This window comes from Populus nigra, chromosome 16 (genome assembly GCF_951802175.1).
Source record: "Populus nigra chromosome 16, ddPopNigr1.1, whole genome shotgun sequence".
Classification (NCBI taxonomy): domain Eukaryota; kingdom Viridiplantae; phylum Streptophyta; class Magnoliopsida; order Malpighiales; family Salicaceae; genus Populus; species Populus nigra.
The window spans coordinates 11,843,634-11,859,203 of record NC_084867.1 but is presented as its reverse complement, the minus strand read 5'-3'; the positions used below and the strand labels follow the sequence as shown (position 1 = coordinate 11,859,203).

At 32.2% G+C, this 15,570-nt stretch overlaps 2 protein-coding genes and 1 pseudogene across 2 annotated transcripts; 2 read left to right on the top strand and 1 right to left on the bottom strand.

The window, feature by feature from the left end:
* The first annotated feature begins 4,119 nt into the window (after positions 1 to 4,119).
* On the top strand, positions 4,120 to 4,912 carry LOC133676097 ((-)-isopiperitenol/(-)-carveol dehydrogenase, mitochondrial-like; annotated as a pseudogene).
* A 4,891-nt stretch (positions 4,913 to 9,803) lies between these two features.
* Positions 9,804 to 10,936, top strand: LOC133675027 ((-)-isopiperitenol/(-)-carveol dehydrogenase, mitochondrial-like). Its single transcript, XM_062096292.1, has one exon. The coding sequence runs from the start codon at positions 9,893 to 9,895 to the stop codon at positions 10,718 to 10,720; it is 828 nt and encodes a 275-aa protein (XP_061952276.1). The 5' UTR covers positions 9,804 to 9,892; the 3' UTR covers positions 10,721 to 10,936.
* A 1,398-nt stretch (positions 10,937 to 12,334) lies between these two features.
* On the bottom strand, positions 12,335 to 14,356 carry LOC133675817 (serine carboxypeptidase-like 45; the record flags this gene model as incomplete). The annotated part of the gene is made up of 7 exons (XM_062097312.1): positions 12,335 to 12,931; positions 13,016 to 13,133; positions 13,209 to 13,301; positions 13,424 to 13,548; positions 13,645 to 13,926; positions 14,082 to 14,161; positions 14,263 to 14,356. Coding segments are annotated over 7 exons (942 nt in total), but the record flags the coding sequence as incomplete, so codon positions are not given.
* Between the last annotated feature and the right edge of the window lie 1,214 nt (positions 14,357 to 15,570).

Sequence of the window (15,570 nt, the reverse complement as noted above, 5' to 3'; positions counted from 1 at the left end):
TTATGTCATAAAACATTTAGTTTGGCCAAGGCAGAACGTCAGCTATCTATCTAATTATATACTAATTAAAATTAAGTGTTTTTTTAATATTATTAAAGATAAATCATCAAATCAAGGTTAAAAAATTACAAGACTCGCATCTAGTAAACATGAGTGAAGCAACTCCTATAAGATGCGTCATGAGTTATGTATCCTATTAGGCCCAATAAGAAAATTTTATTTAATTATATAATAGAAAAATTAACTATAAAAAATGAAACAAATTTTAAAAGAAAAGATGATAATGATGACTAGAAAAAAAAACTTTTTGAAAGGGAATAAAAATCACAAAGTTTAATTTCAAGATAATTCAATGTTAAAGAATAAAATTAAAAATAAATAAAGTATCTCAAGTCAACCCGAATTAGTATGGTAAATTTATAACCCGGGTCGTAAGGCTGGGCCAACCTCATAAAATGAAAATTGAGAAAAATAGTGATGGTCAATTCGCAACAATCCAGATATGGAATAGTGAAATCGAAAAAAATGAGTCATCAAAGAGAAGCTTGATAAAATAAAACATCCGTAAAACCTGGTAAGGCCACTAAACCTCAAAGTCAGATCACAAGAACATAATGCCTAATAGAAGGCTAAACAGGAAAAACTGATGAAGCTTGGTTTTAAAAAGAACTCAATTTTAAAGGATGAAATAAAAAATGTATATAAAAAACGATCCCAAAAAATATCAGAGTTATTCGGCCAAACCTATTATCTAAATCATGAGATCGAGATAACCTAGTTAAAAAAAATTAAAAAAAATCATGAAACCTATTTTTTTTTCAAAATAAACGTTGAATAATGAAATTGAAGAAAAAACTAAGTAAATTTTTTTTTACGTCAATTCGTGTTAACTTTTTAAATCATGAATTGAGTCACTAAATTGAAAGCATCCCATCTAGAAAAACCTCAAAGTCCAATCCCAAAAAAAATCAAATGTCGGTGGATGAAATTGAAAAACAAAATTATACAAAAAGATTCAAAACACAACAATTAAAAAAATTAGTACCAAACTTGAAATAAAAAAAATATATGAGAGGACATCGCGGATTTTAAAATTAAAAAGGAAAACTGAAAAGAAAAATAAAAATCATAAAAGAATTCAAAAAAAAATCAAAATAAAAAGAATAAGAAGCTAATTTGAAAAAATTAACAAATCATGATTATAAATAAGAAATTTTTTTTGACAAAGGAGCCAATAACAAAAATTAAAAATAAGAAAAAAATAAGGAAAATTTTCTTATAAGCCATGTAGGGAAGTAGAATTAAAAGGGGAAATGGTGATCTGGGGGCAAAGGTAATTAAAGAGACTAGCAGTGAGCGTGAGGTATTTCTCTGCATTAATTTTTTCCATAAAATATTTTATAAGAAAATTGGCAAACATAAAAAAAATATTATAATCAATTTAAAAACTTAATTTTTTTAAAATATTCTCAACTCATAAAATTTAATAAAATATTTTACAGAATAATAAACTGACAATATCATCCAATTAATTATTCCTACCACCACCACTCCTCTCATTACTGAATTTGAATCCTCTATGTTGTTAAAGAAACACTAATCTTACCGTTGATTTTGAATTTAATGACTCAAATTATGTGATATATATAAATAAAATATTAAAGAATTAGGTTTTCATTTTTAATTATGCACTAAATCATGACCATTCAAATTAAATTTAATGATTTAGATTTAATAGACATGATGATTAATACCACCACTCACATTCCATCACTAAGGCCTCCATGATTGCCACCACCATAAGCAAAATCATTTTAATAACTACAAACATAATTGCTGTGATCATTATCGTAATTCATCACTGCCATTTTCTTATCATTATTTATCAAATATTATAAAATATCATGTAAAGCAAATACCCTTAAAATATATAATTTCTTTGATTTGGAATCTTCTCCAATCTTTTTCTTTGTGCAAATTATAATTTGATTATATTAGTTACCTCACCCTTAATTTGTAACATATAAAAAAATATGTAGACACTGTTAATTTAATTTTTTAACATAAAGAAATATTTGAATATGTGTTGATAAACATTAAAAATAGTTGTTAGTAATAATAGAAAATAAAATAATAAAGTTAAAAGTAAATGCAAATTAAGATATGTGATTTCTGGTTGTGTGGAGCTATTTAATTTTTCTCATTTTAGTTAGATGTCAATATTTTTTTAACCAAAATAATAATTTATACTCTATTGAAACAAAATTTTAGCTATTTGAAATATAAAAAAATGCATTTCTCCAATCTAATTTTTTTTATTAATGCACCTCTCAATTGTTTTAATGGAAACATGGTTTTTTAATTGCAAAACATTGTTTTCTAAACAAAAATCTTTCATGGTCTTAAAAGAAAATAAAAAATATGTATAAAAAAAATCTTAGTATTTTGTATATGATTAAAGACAAAAAATTGATAAATGTAATACAATTACGTAAAAAATATATTAAAGTTTTAAAAATATAAATATAAATATTCATGAGTTTTTTTTTCATATCAGGTACATAATAATTGAAAAAACATATGTTAATATTTTCATAAAAACTTATAATATTATTTGAGAACCATGACAAAATTAAAATATAGCATTATGTATTTTATATTGTATTCAAATCTAAATTCAAATAAATAATAAAATAAAATACAAAAAGGTTAGGGTCTGCCGCTCGATCCAATAAACAAAGGGTCAAACATGTGTAGGCTTGTGAGATCAGGTCCATATGGTTGGCCTTTTTTCATTTTTAAGAAGCAAATGCGTTTGTTGTTTTAAAAAAATAACTCATTATTGTTTGTTTGCTGAAATTTTAACTATTAGAGAGATGGTTGGAAAATCAACTATGGTTTTCTTGTCTTGAAAATTTATTTTGACCTATATTGATCTTAAAACACCTAATAAACATCCTCAATACCTCAATAATCAATCTCTCAACTCAAAAAACTCGTAAGTTAGTTAAAAAATACAATCAAATCGAGAAACAAAAATCTTTTTCTCAACCCCGATCTATTTTTTTTGGGTAAGATAAAGGTTAAAAAACACATTAATATAACTTTTCTTGTTGATTGGAATCCATTTGACACCAATATTAACTCTTTTTGCCGCTGAAATATAGCCAACCAATGATTTTCTTTTACCTTTATCGTTTTCTAACGAGTTTTTATCTTGTTTTTTAAACTTGTACTGAAAAATAAATAAAATAAAAACTTTGAATTAAAATTAAAATTTGAAAAACTAAAAAGACTGCAATGGAAGAAAAACAGAAAGTGAGTGGACCAAAAATTTTCCGAGAATTTGAGTTTGGCCATGCAATTTTGTCTTTATTTTACAATTTGGTAATCTTTTGTTAAATTATATCTTTCTGCAATAAATTATAACAAATTGGTCATAAAAGACTTCAATTGAAAACAAAAAAAAAGTTGAGAGAAAAGAAAAACTTACGTGGATTGCTGCAGCAAGAAACCTAATCATTTTATTATATTTTGTAATTGGTTAAATTTAAATTATAGGTTTAAAAATGATGGATCCGTGAACTTATGATCATAAAACATATTAAAAAATTATCATTAAGAAACCCTAATATATATTATGGTAAAATCCACTCTAATATTATGCTCTTAGCACATATAACAACCTATAGATATTTCAGAAGTTCTGGTAAGCCCTAACCTGTTTGATAATTTTAAAATAATGTTTTACATACACGATAGCTTGGCTATTTTCTTATTTATAATAACCTAGATGGGGCACAATTATAATGAGTTTGTTTTTATATTTTAAAAGTATTTTTTTAAAACATTATTATTTTTTATTTTAAATTATTATTTTTTGATAATTTTAGATTATTTTAATGGGTTGATATTAAAAATAAATTTTAAAAAATAAAAAATATTATTTTAATATATTTTTAAATAAAAAAAGCTTTAAAAAATAACAATTGCTTGAAACAAAAATATATGTGCAGAAAATAATTCAAATCCCAATGCTTGCAGGGGTCATGTTTCTATCTACACTATTATTTCATTTATCACTTGGTGGTGTTCAAGACATTATAACGTAAAACGACAAACACCGACGAAGTTCAAGACAAGGTTGCCATCGTCACCGGAGGTGCAAGTGGCATTGGCGAGGCTACAGTGCTTGCCTTTGTTGAGAATGGCGCACTAGGAGTGGTGATCGCCGATATCCAAGATGAAAAAGGCCAGAAGCTCGCAGAATCCATCGGAACCACCAGATCCATATACATCCACTGCCACGCAACCGATGAAAACCAAGTCAAATCCCTTGTGGAATCAACTGTTCAACTTTATGGTCATCTTGACATCATATTCTTCAGTGCGCGCAGGCATCTCGAGCTTTGGTAAGCAAACTGTTCTAGATTTCGACGACGTGCATGGACTCATACGACAAACTCTTCGCAATAAACGTTCGTGGTGTAGCAGCATGCCTAATTAAAGCACTCGACACACTTGCCATGGTGAAAGGAGGTATAAAGGGATGCATCATTTGCACAGCAAACACCGCTGCGAATCTTGTAGGGGACATGCTTACAGATTATATCATGTCTAAATGTGGGGTGTTGGCGCTGATGAAATGTGCAAGTTATCAGTTGGGTAAGCATGGAATACGAGTTCATTGTGTGTCGCCAGGGCCGGTGGCAACACCTATGGTGTGTAAGACATACGACATGGGAGTAGAGGAGGTAGAGAAGCTTTTTGAGTCGAGTTATTGCTTGAAAGGCGTGTTGAAAGCGAAGCATATAGCTGATGCTGTGTTGTTTCTTTGTTCCGAGGATTCGTATTGTTTGTGACTGGCTATAATTTGGTGGTCAATGTGGGTACTTTGCTAGTTTGGGCATGAAAACAAATAAAAAGTTACAAATAAAAATACTGTTTTTAAGATATATATATAGAAATAATTAATATCCCTCAGCACAGGTTTCTGTTTATAGAATGAATTAAAAAAAAAAAAGCTTTCTTGTTGCCTGCCTTTTGTATTCCCACAGCTACCAAGTGACCATTTTCGTTTTTTTTAAACACTGCTTAACATATGATCTTAACATATATTAAAAAAATTATCATTAAAAAACTCTAATACGGTAAAGTTCATGATTTTTTTAAAAAAAATAGAATAGTCGAAAAAAATATTTTATTTCCTTGTTAAAATAAAATAAAAATTAAGGATTATATATGTTGATCTCATCAACACAACCTATATAAAAAAAGAGAGATTTAAAGGGTTGCGTTTTTTAATTTTGAAAGGTTGTGTTATTGGGAGTTGCATAACCAACAAAAAAACTCTGTAATTATATCCCAAAATGTTTTATTAATTCTACTGGGTTGAAAATATTTTTACTGATTGTGACATTTGAAAAAAAATAAAATCTAAAATGATCAAATGACAACGACTTCCTCCAACTGAAATAAAAAGAATCTTGTAAAGTTTTTCCAAAAGAGAAACTAGCAAAAAGAAAATGTAGAGTAGAAAAAAATAAAAAAAGAAAGTGCGTTTTTTCAATGACTTGAATTGAATATTGTTTTAGTCAAATTTATTTTATTTTTTATAATTGAATTATGTAGACCTTTATTTATTTATTTTTAACAAGGAAAATAAAAATAACTAATAATTTAACTATAGCAGTAAAAACAAATACTAGAACAAGAAGGAGAAAAACAATTACATGATAGCTTGACTATTTTTATTTAAAATTTAACAAAAGATATAAGGTATGACCATTTTACTATAGCAATAAACACAAATTATTGTAGATTGCTTTAATAAAATAATTATTTTGCTCTTGGGTGGAAAAAAAAAATAGAAGCCTTGGTTGTGGGGTGTCTTGGTCTTTGACATTGGTTCATTGGTTATTAAAATATTGTTCAAGGGTATATAATTCTTTTTTATTTTTTTTGCACAATAAAAATATACTTTTATCCCCGAAGTCAATTAAATTTAAAGCGGTTGAATAAGGATTTTTTTTACTTTTATAAATGTTTAAACAATAAAAATACTTCTTTACTCTAGGATAAAAAAAAATGTTAGGCTGTTAGACAAGAGTTTTTTGGTTTTTAACTTCTTCATGTACAATTAAAATATGAATTTTTCACTTTAGAAAAGACAAAAAATAAATCTTGCTTTTGAGGGTACTTTTTTACTTTCACACAAGTTTTTGGGTAATTACTAAGGTTTTAGGGGTGTTTTGATATTTTCATGTTGACTTTTTAATTTTCTAATCAAGAAAAGCTGCTGACGCGTGTTAATCACTCACCTACATAATGGGTGGCGTTTGCGCTATTTAGACAGTGCGTTTGATGTCACCTGATGACAAGACCTAACCTTCTGTTAGCTTTTTGGAATGAACTATTGTGTCCTCTTTTACATAGTGTCGTGTGTAACAATATATGGTAGTCAGATTGTTATTTTTTTTCCTTTTTTTTCTCTATCTCCTGCTAGATAAAGTAAATGATTATCCTCTATTTTTTTGTTTTTCAATTTCAGTCCCCATTCTTATTTCGTTCTTTTTCCTTTTATAATTTTTTTTTGTTTTAATTTAGTCTTTCAATTACAATTTTTCATATGTTTTTTTTTTAATTTCATCCTTATTCTTTTGATTTTTAATTTTTTTCTTTGGCCTTTTTGTTAAAGTTTTTTTAGCTTTCATTTTCATCTTCATTTATAGTTTTTGTTGTTCTATTTTTTACAATTTGACCATCATTCTTTTGAATTTTTTTTTGTTAAAGCTATTTTTCAATTCAATTTAACCCTCAAATTAAAAACTTTTGTTTTCCCTTTAATTATTTTTTAAATTTTCACCCTCATTCTTTTAATTAAATTTTTTTAGATCTTTTGTGTAATTAATTTTCTTTCCTGGTTTCATCTTTTAATATTTGATTTATTGGGGAATCAACTTCGTACACGTTTTCTGGATTTTGAATCTAGCTTGTTGACTTCTTGAGTATTGTACATCACGTACACAAGACTTCCAAATATATGCAATCGAGAATAATCAACTGGGTTTCCAGTCCACATCTTCATCAGTGTCTTCAACTCAATTGCAGTTGACGGAGATTGATTTATCACATAACATGCGGCATTGACTACTTCTGCCCAAAATGACTTTCCTAAACGTGCATCCTTTAACATTGCTCTTGTTCTTTCTAATAGAGTTCTGTTCATCCACTCTGCCACTCTATTTTGCTGTAGAGTGTATGTTGTTGTGAACTGCCTTTTGATACCTTCATGTTAATAGAAGTTATCAAATTTATCAATGGTATATTCTCCTCCATTATCAGTCCTCAAACACTTGATCTTCTTTTCAGATTCAAGTTGTACCCGCGCTTTGAAAGTTTTAAGGACTGCGGGCACATCTGCCTTCCTTCTAATTAGATACACCTAACATCTCCTAGAGAAGTCATCTATGAATGATACAAAGTATCTTGCTCCTCCCAAGGATACAACCGGTGCTTGCCAAACATCAGAGTGAATCAGGTCTAAGATGCATTTGCTCTTAGTTGTTCATGTGCCAAACTTAACCTGTGTTGTTTACTTGTAACACAATGCTCACAAAATGATAAAGTAACCTTTGTAAGCCCAGAGAGTAACTTCTGATCAGAGAGAATTTTCAAACCTTTTTCTGACATGTGGCCTAGTTTTTTATGCCACATTATTGTCTTCTCTTTTACAGGACTGGCTAATGCGATTGACGCCTTTGCCTCATGATGTGTTTCTCCTATTAACACAAACAAGTTTGCAACTATCTTTCGTGCCTTTAAAACCACCAGCGCTCCTTTGACAATTTTCATGATTTCATTGTCTGTTCGAATCTTACAGCCAAGACTATCAAATTTTTCCACAGACAAAAGATTCTTCTTTAAGCTTTTCATATGTTGCACTCTCGAAATAGTATGAATTAAGTCATCATATATCTTTAATTTGATGGTGCCAATGCCATCAATCTCTAGAGCATGATCATTACCCATGAACATTAAACCTTCAAAGATGGGTTCATACGTATGAAACCAATCTCGATTAGGAGTCATATGTCATGTTGCTCCCGAATCCATTAACCAAACCTTAGTGAGCTCTTTTCTATCTGTAGAGACTGTCGCTGCTTCAATATATAAAACCTCCCCATCTTCTGAAGTGTTTGCAACACATCTTTGAGGTTTTGATGACTTTGCAATGTTCTCTATATCCTTTTTAAACCAACAATCCCTTTTTAAGTGCCCTTTTCTGCCACAGTTGTAGCATTTCACAGTCTTCTTACTTCTTGATTTGGACTTCTCCTGCCTTTGACTCCCACCAGAGCCACGCTCTGTTGATCTTCCTCTTGACACCAACAATGCCTCTGCTTGGTTTGAACTATTTCTATCTCCTTTGTTTTTGTGTTTATTTCTTCTTCCATGATAGCGGCTGCAACATCATCAAAGACTAAATAGTATGAGAGGATATTATTGGTCAAGTTGATAATGAGCTGATCATACGAATCAGGAAGACTTTGAAGTAGAAGCTCTGCACATTTATTTTCCTCTATTTGTTGACCCAACGTAGTGAGTTGTGAAAATAGAGTTCTTATTGTGTTGATGTGGTCAGTCACCTTCGTGGTTTCTGCCATTCGAAGGGTATAAAGTCTTCGCTTTAAGGAAATCTTATTGTGCAAGGACTTAGACTCAGATAGCTTTGTCAGAGTATCCCATATCTTCTTAGCTGTTTTCTTCTCTACCACACTTGATGATACTTCATCAGCTAATACTAAATGTATGTTAGCAATAACATTGCCATTCATCTCATTCCATTTTGCATTATCAGTGATCTCCGTGGGTCTATCTCTAATTGCTGCCAAGCAATTGTCTTTCCTTAAAATTTCCTTGATTCTCATTTTTCATAGTGAGAAATTGCTCCCCTTGAACCTCTCAATCTCGTACTTTGCTGTCATTTTATTCACCGAGATCTATTCAGCTGTCACCGTTTCACTGATCTACAACGTATATAGAAATAGTATCATGTGAATAATACTTCACTAAGTAAGTTCTCAGGAAAGATTGGAGGGGTCACAAACGGTCCCGCTTAAAACTCAATCTCTTTAGACAGAACTTCCTAGACTATATTTAGTCATTGCACTGACTTTCTTTATACGCCAACAGTAACGTATGTGAACAATATCGTATGGATGAATAGTGTTGTATAGGTGAATAGTATTGTAGACGTGAATAGTAACCGTATACACGAATAACTTTTGTGTATTAACAACACCAACCAAGAAGGCTCTGATACCACTGTTAGGATACTGACATGCAAACCTTACAAGACAAAAGGCAAGGGATATGATAAAATAAGAAATAAGACACACAAGAATTTACGTGATTCACCCAATTTAGCTACGTTCACAGGCAAGTATAGAAGGATTTTACTAAGTAATATGAGAATTACAACTTTTCTCTACTAATAGAAGAATAACTAAAATTTCTCTATTACTAGAAAAAAACAACTCACTTACTGTCTCATAAGTACGTCATACTTATATGAGATTATTTTCTTTCTGTTGCTCTTAGTTCTTCTTTCTTGCTTCTGGTGTTTATTAAGCTTCTGATATATTGTTTATTTAATAAGCAAGCATCCATATCTTTGTCTTGGAAAAGACAAGTGGCATTAATTAATGCTGCAGGTGACAATAATTGACACCAATTAGCTGCAAGTGGCATCAAATTGATGCTTGCATAGCTGGCTTCACAGCTGGAGTCATCTATATTCTATCTACATTTTTCTCGAGATGAACAGACTTAATTTGGATCTCTCGTGTTCAAGATATTATTGCAACGGTTCAGTTTCATTTTGGCTACAATGGCGAACGCCAAACCTTGCAAGAGCAAAGTTCAAGATAAGGTTGCCATCGTCACCGGAGGTGCCAGTGGCATTGGCGAGGCTACAGTGCTTGCCTTTGTTGAGAATGGCGCCCGAGGAGTGGTGATCGCTGATATCCAAGATGAAAAAGGCCAGAAGCTCGCAGAATCCATCGGAACCAACAGATCCACTTACATCCACTGCGACGTAACCGATGAAAACCAGGTCAAATCCCTTGTAGAATCTACTGTTCAACTCTATGGTCAGCTTGATATCGTATTCTGCAATGCAGGCATCATGAGCTTTGGTAAGCAAACTGTTCTAGACTTCGACCTGGACTCATACGACAAACTCTTCGTAATAAACGTTCGTGGCGTAGCAGCATGCCTAAAGCACGCGGCGCGTGCTATGGTGGAAGGAGGTATAAAGGGCAGCATCATTTGCACAGCAAGTGTCATTGCGAGTCTTGCAAGGGGCATGCATACAGACTATATCATGTCCAAGAGTGGGGTGCTAGCGTTGATGAAATGCGCAAGTTATCAATTGAGTGAGCATGGGATACGTGTGAATTGTGTGTCTCCAGGGCCGGTGGCAACACCTCTGGCGTGCAAGAAAATGAACATGGGAGTGGAGGAGGCGGAGAAGGCTTTTGAGCCGCATTACTGCTTGAAAGGGGTGTTGAAAGCGAAGCATGTAGCGGATGCTGTGTTGTTTCTTGCTTCTGAGGATTCTGAGTTCGTGACTGGCCATAATCTGGTGGTAGATGGTGGGTATAATTTTCGAGGTACTGTCAAATATGATCTTGGAGGAGAGATCACAAACACTTGAGCAATCGCGTTCCGAGTCTGGTGGAAGCTTCGGTCATGTCAGATTTAGTTTTCTGGGAAAAATCAAATGTACCTCCTAATTGATGTGGGATTTGTACTAGCTCTTAATTATGTGTATGACCCCGTATTGTTGGAATGGTTAGGATTCGATCAGGAGGTAGATATTGTTAAGCTTCCAATCGAGATTTAATAACATGTTATTTAATTATGGTTCGAATGTTTGAAATCTTTTTTGAATTTAAAAGTTAATTCATAAAAAAATGATAAAAAGGAGAGATTTTCAATCTTAATTGGCATTGAGAATTATTTTCTAAAAGCGACCAAACCCTAACTTATGTCGCTTCTTTTCCTCCCTGTCTCTTCTTCTTCAACCAAAAAGTTTTGGCCTAAGAATATCTAAAATGGAAAAGTGTTGGCAAGGTTGTCTTCTTCGCCTACAAAGGCTTATGGGCATGGCCATATACATGTGGTCAGGATATATGGCTTCCTTTAGTTGTTTCCAGTGTATTAGTAGAGGAGCTTCATCTGAAAACAACAGGCTACATGCAAGTGCATCAGTTTTATCCGTTGACATGCCGTAAGTGATGAGCTTCTTTCCGTTGTTGCCCCCGTTTTGGCCTGGACAACATCCATGAATGGCATCTGGATAACAAAATTGCATTTGCCGATTGCAGCATTACCTGCGTTTGAATGCTTGATCACCAGAACTGTCATTGTGTTCAAAATAGTTGCTTAATGTTTGTAAATAGGCAGGTTAATTAGCAACTAAAGGTTGTGTTGTAAAGACAACAATTTAATTTTGTTCGTCATAAAGTCTTTTTAATCACTAACTGATCTTCAACTTCTACTCAACGAAAGACACACTACTGTATTTAGGATTCCATCTGCAATGAAGCTCTCGAACAGGATAATCTCGAGTCTGTGCGCGTTCAATTGAGGAGCCCAAATTGATAACAAGTTAAAACAAATTAAAGATACACCCATCTTGCAATTGGAAAACAATTGTTTTTTTACTGAGAGGAAGGAGGTCCTGATTTGAATACATGGCGAAAATTGTGAAGAAAAGAAAATGAAAGAAAGGTAATTTTTATTCTTGTGAGGAAAAAAACACAGAAGTAAACAAATTTAGGTGGAGATAATTACTTGCGCTTCCAGTTCAGAACTTAATTTTCACTCCTTTTTTCTCCACTCACATATGGTTTTTTGTTGGCATTCAAGAACAAAAGGGAACAATTATTCTTGAAATGGCACCAAGAACCTCTATTGCTCTTCTGAATTAATTAGTGATCATAACAGAAGATTAAGATTGCAGTGGGTTTTTTTTTTTTTTTGTCTAAATGAATAATGACTAGCAACACTGCAAATACTCAAAATGCTTGTGCATATTGATAGGATTTGAACCCATATATTTCTCAAGATATACATATCTTTTTTATCACAAGAAAGATAAATAAACTGTACTGTGTCCATATGACTCTTAACAGCACCTCGCTTCTTCAAAATCCTTGAGAAATACTGAGGTAGGAGATTTCTCTGTCTCACATCAGATTCAAACTCATGTTACATGAATTTTTTCAGTAAAATATTTTATGTTTTTGTATACATCAATGGAATTTGAATCCAAAATCTCCCTTTCATTGCCGTTGAGCATTGCTATGCAACAACTGATATGAATGATCATTCATATCAATTTACAGAAGAATTGTTCAAATTACTTTGAAGTTTCTTCCGTTGCCAGTTTACAGCAGAATGATTTCATGCAAGCAAGGCTGGTTAGTGGTTATTACTCAGTATACTCCGTCGCAGCCAACTCTGATCATCCATGGTGAGAATGGGAAGGTATTCACGTTCTTTCTCTGAACACACTTCTTACAAAATTTCTCCAACAAAGATATTTTGCATTGAGAAAACCAGATTTACAAACTAATGGATGCTTAAGTTTCTCTCTTTTGGCAGGAACAAACAATGCTGCCGTGAATTAATAGTCACATCACATGTATACATGCAATCTCAATATTATCACTTTGGAGTCTGAACATTTAGTACCTTAATTAGTAGCTCATCAGAAAACTTCAGGTAAGTGTTTACCTTCCAGGAACGACTTAAATAACATGAGTGATCTTTCAGGCTGTGAGAATGGAGCTTCATGAGAAGCGCCTCTGATGGTAGCAAATGAGAGGATGTTACCATAAACCTGAGTCCAACCACCAACCTGAAAGGAAGCATGAAATAAGTATTCTGATATGATTGCTCAAAGAAAGCTCACTTAGCAAGCTGCCTGTTGACAAGAATTTACCTGCTTTCCTGCAAACCAAACTCTGTAAGGGACGGTCGTGTTGAGTCCCAGTTCTTTTGCTACTCTATGGACAAGCGTGCGGCTACCGGTCAACGGAATAACAGAATCTTGATCTCCACTGTAAGATTTAAATACTTATTATAAACTTGTACGCTCACTAATCTTATTCAAGAACTTTTTAGTGTTCTTTTACCTGTAAACGAGAACCGGAATTTCAGCCTTGATAAGTGATCCAACAATATTGAATGTTGGTTTCTCTATGTTAAGAAACTCATAATCTAGAATGCTGCATTTGAAAAAGTAGTGATTTCAGTTGAAGAACAAAGAAAGATTTATAGGACCATATTTGCAATATATGGAATGTGAATAATTCATAGCATGGCTATTGCAAACCATATTTGCAATTACTTGCTGCAAACTTCCCATCTGCGAACTCCAATAAGCCGAGCATGGAGAGCCCTCCGGACATCCTTCCGATTCAGATAATTCACGGTTTCGTCTTCTATACAAACATCAATCCTCTCAGATACTTGCTATCAAAGGAAAATTAGGAGCAGAAATTTTCAGGCACACCTGACAATAATGCAGACAAGGGGAAATAGGAGATTGATTTTGCTGAGAAGACTTACCTTAGGACTTATAAACTTTGATTGTGAGAAGACTGATGAAACACAAACATCAAGGGTAACATCATATTTGTCCACAAACCTACTGGTTTCTGTGTTAACCTGTTTCATAACTATTGAACAAATAGATGAAACCGAGTCTCTATAATATTCGCTCACATATCTTGAATAGTTACAAGCTGAAGTGAACATTTTGTATGTTGAGTCTGATATCAATCCATGAGACCAGAAGTACTCAGCCCTTGAATTCAAGTCTGTAGCAAAATCTAGAACAGGATTACCTAGCTGCAATGGAAAAAAAAAAATTTCTGTCACAGAAAGGACTAATCACATGTGCAATCCTACTTGATTGGCTCAATTGTCAACACTTTTCAACTAGTTCAATTCTGGAAAAAGGTTACAATCTCTTTGTCACACAAATGTGATGTAAGAGTCCTTACTGCAATTCCTTTCAAATTGAATAACTTCTCCTTCTTGTTAATTTCAATCATAAGCTTTGCAAGTTGAGGAATATAGTGGCCTGGAATCGATGAGAAAGATGAGGCGCAGTAATATTAAAAATGTTTGCTGTTTATAGTTGAATTAAAAGAGATGAAAATTGGTGTACACAAGAGCATATACCTGCATAACTTTCCCCTGCTATAAACAAATCTGTGCTCCTGTATTGAGGGAACTTGTGGAACCAGCCTTGCAAGAACAAAAGATTGTCCCTGGCTTAAGAAAGCAAAAGTAAAAGCAGCTTCAGAAGATAGCACCATAGTTATCAGACCTGATTCGGAGGTTGACCCGACCAAGAAGGCAGGTCCGGGATTGTATAGGTCAGGGTCAATCTAGAAAAATTAAAAAAAATATTTGATATTTTAATATTTTATATGAAAAAAATTTAAGAAACAATCTATATGAATATAGGCTATAAATGTTATAAATAATGGAGTTTAAAAGATTATTTCAAAAGGTTTTGTATTCCACATTGAAAAAATACTATGTTAATATGTTATTCTTTTAAGTTGAAGTATTTAAACCAAAAAGGTTTTTTATTCTATATTGAAAAAACATAACTTTTTTTCTTGTAAATATAGAGTATATATACTAAAGGGTTTCAAATCCCACATCGAAAAAATAATTTTTTTCTTGTAAACATAGAGTATATATACTAAAAAGCTTTAAATCCAACATTTAAAAAATCAAACATTCTTCTAGTATTTATATAGTAAACTTTAAAAATAGTTAATAACCAACTAAAACATATAAAAAAAGAGGGGTCTCTAGCTAGGAGAAGAACACATTTGAAAAAAAAAATCTCAATCAGGTTTTGTCGGGTCGCTCAGGTCATTGATCAACCAGGCAGGTCAACTAGTTTTTGCATGGTTTTTACTTATCCTGACTTTTTATCTTATCCGAACCGATCCAACCACCAAATCAACCTACTAAACCGGTCCCGATCTAATAACTATAGATAGCACAACACTCTAGAGTGCTTTATAAAGCTAATAATAATACTTCAAGGAGATTAATAATGCATCTCAACAACCTAAAGCCAAGAAACTTATCATTACCAGTTTACTGATAAAAAATAATTTTTTTTTTTTTCATCTTTTTTTCCAGTTTTTTCTTTTAAGTGAAAAATAAAAATGCATTAATTCATTTCTTAAAATTTCAGAACGTATCACATAAATCTTGAATAACATGCATATTGTTGCTTCATACAAAAACTCTTATTACATCTAGTTGGATTTTCAACCAATACTTCCAAGTATATATTACTCTCCATTAAACATGGATGTCCTAAAAGGAATTTTTTGTGCATATTGTCCTAAGTTTGGTTAATTTATATGCACTGTATCATCTTAATGAAATTTGTACTCGGAGTGGAAGAATAAGAAGCAAGTATGAATCTTTTACCTACGGAAATTCATCATTATGATAATT

What these genes read in the sequence shown, in the direction of transcription:
- LOC133675027 (XM_062096292.1), top strand. Translation starts at nt 9,893, where the DNA reads ATGGCGAACGCCAAACCTTGCAAGAGCAAAGTTCAAGATAAGGTTGCC.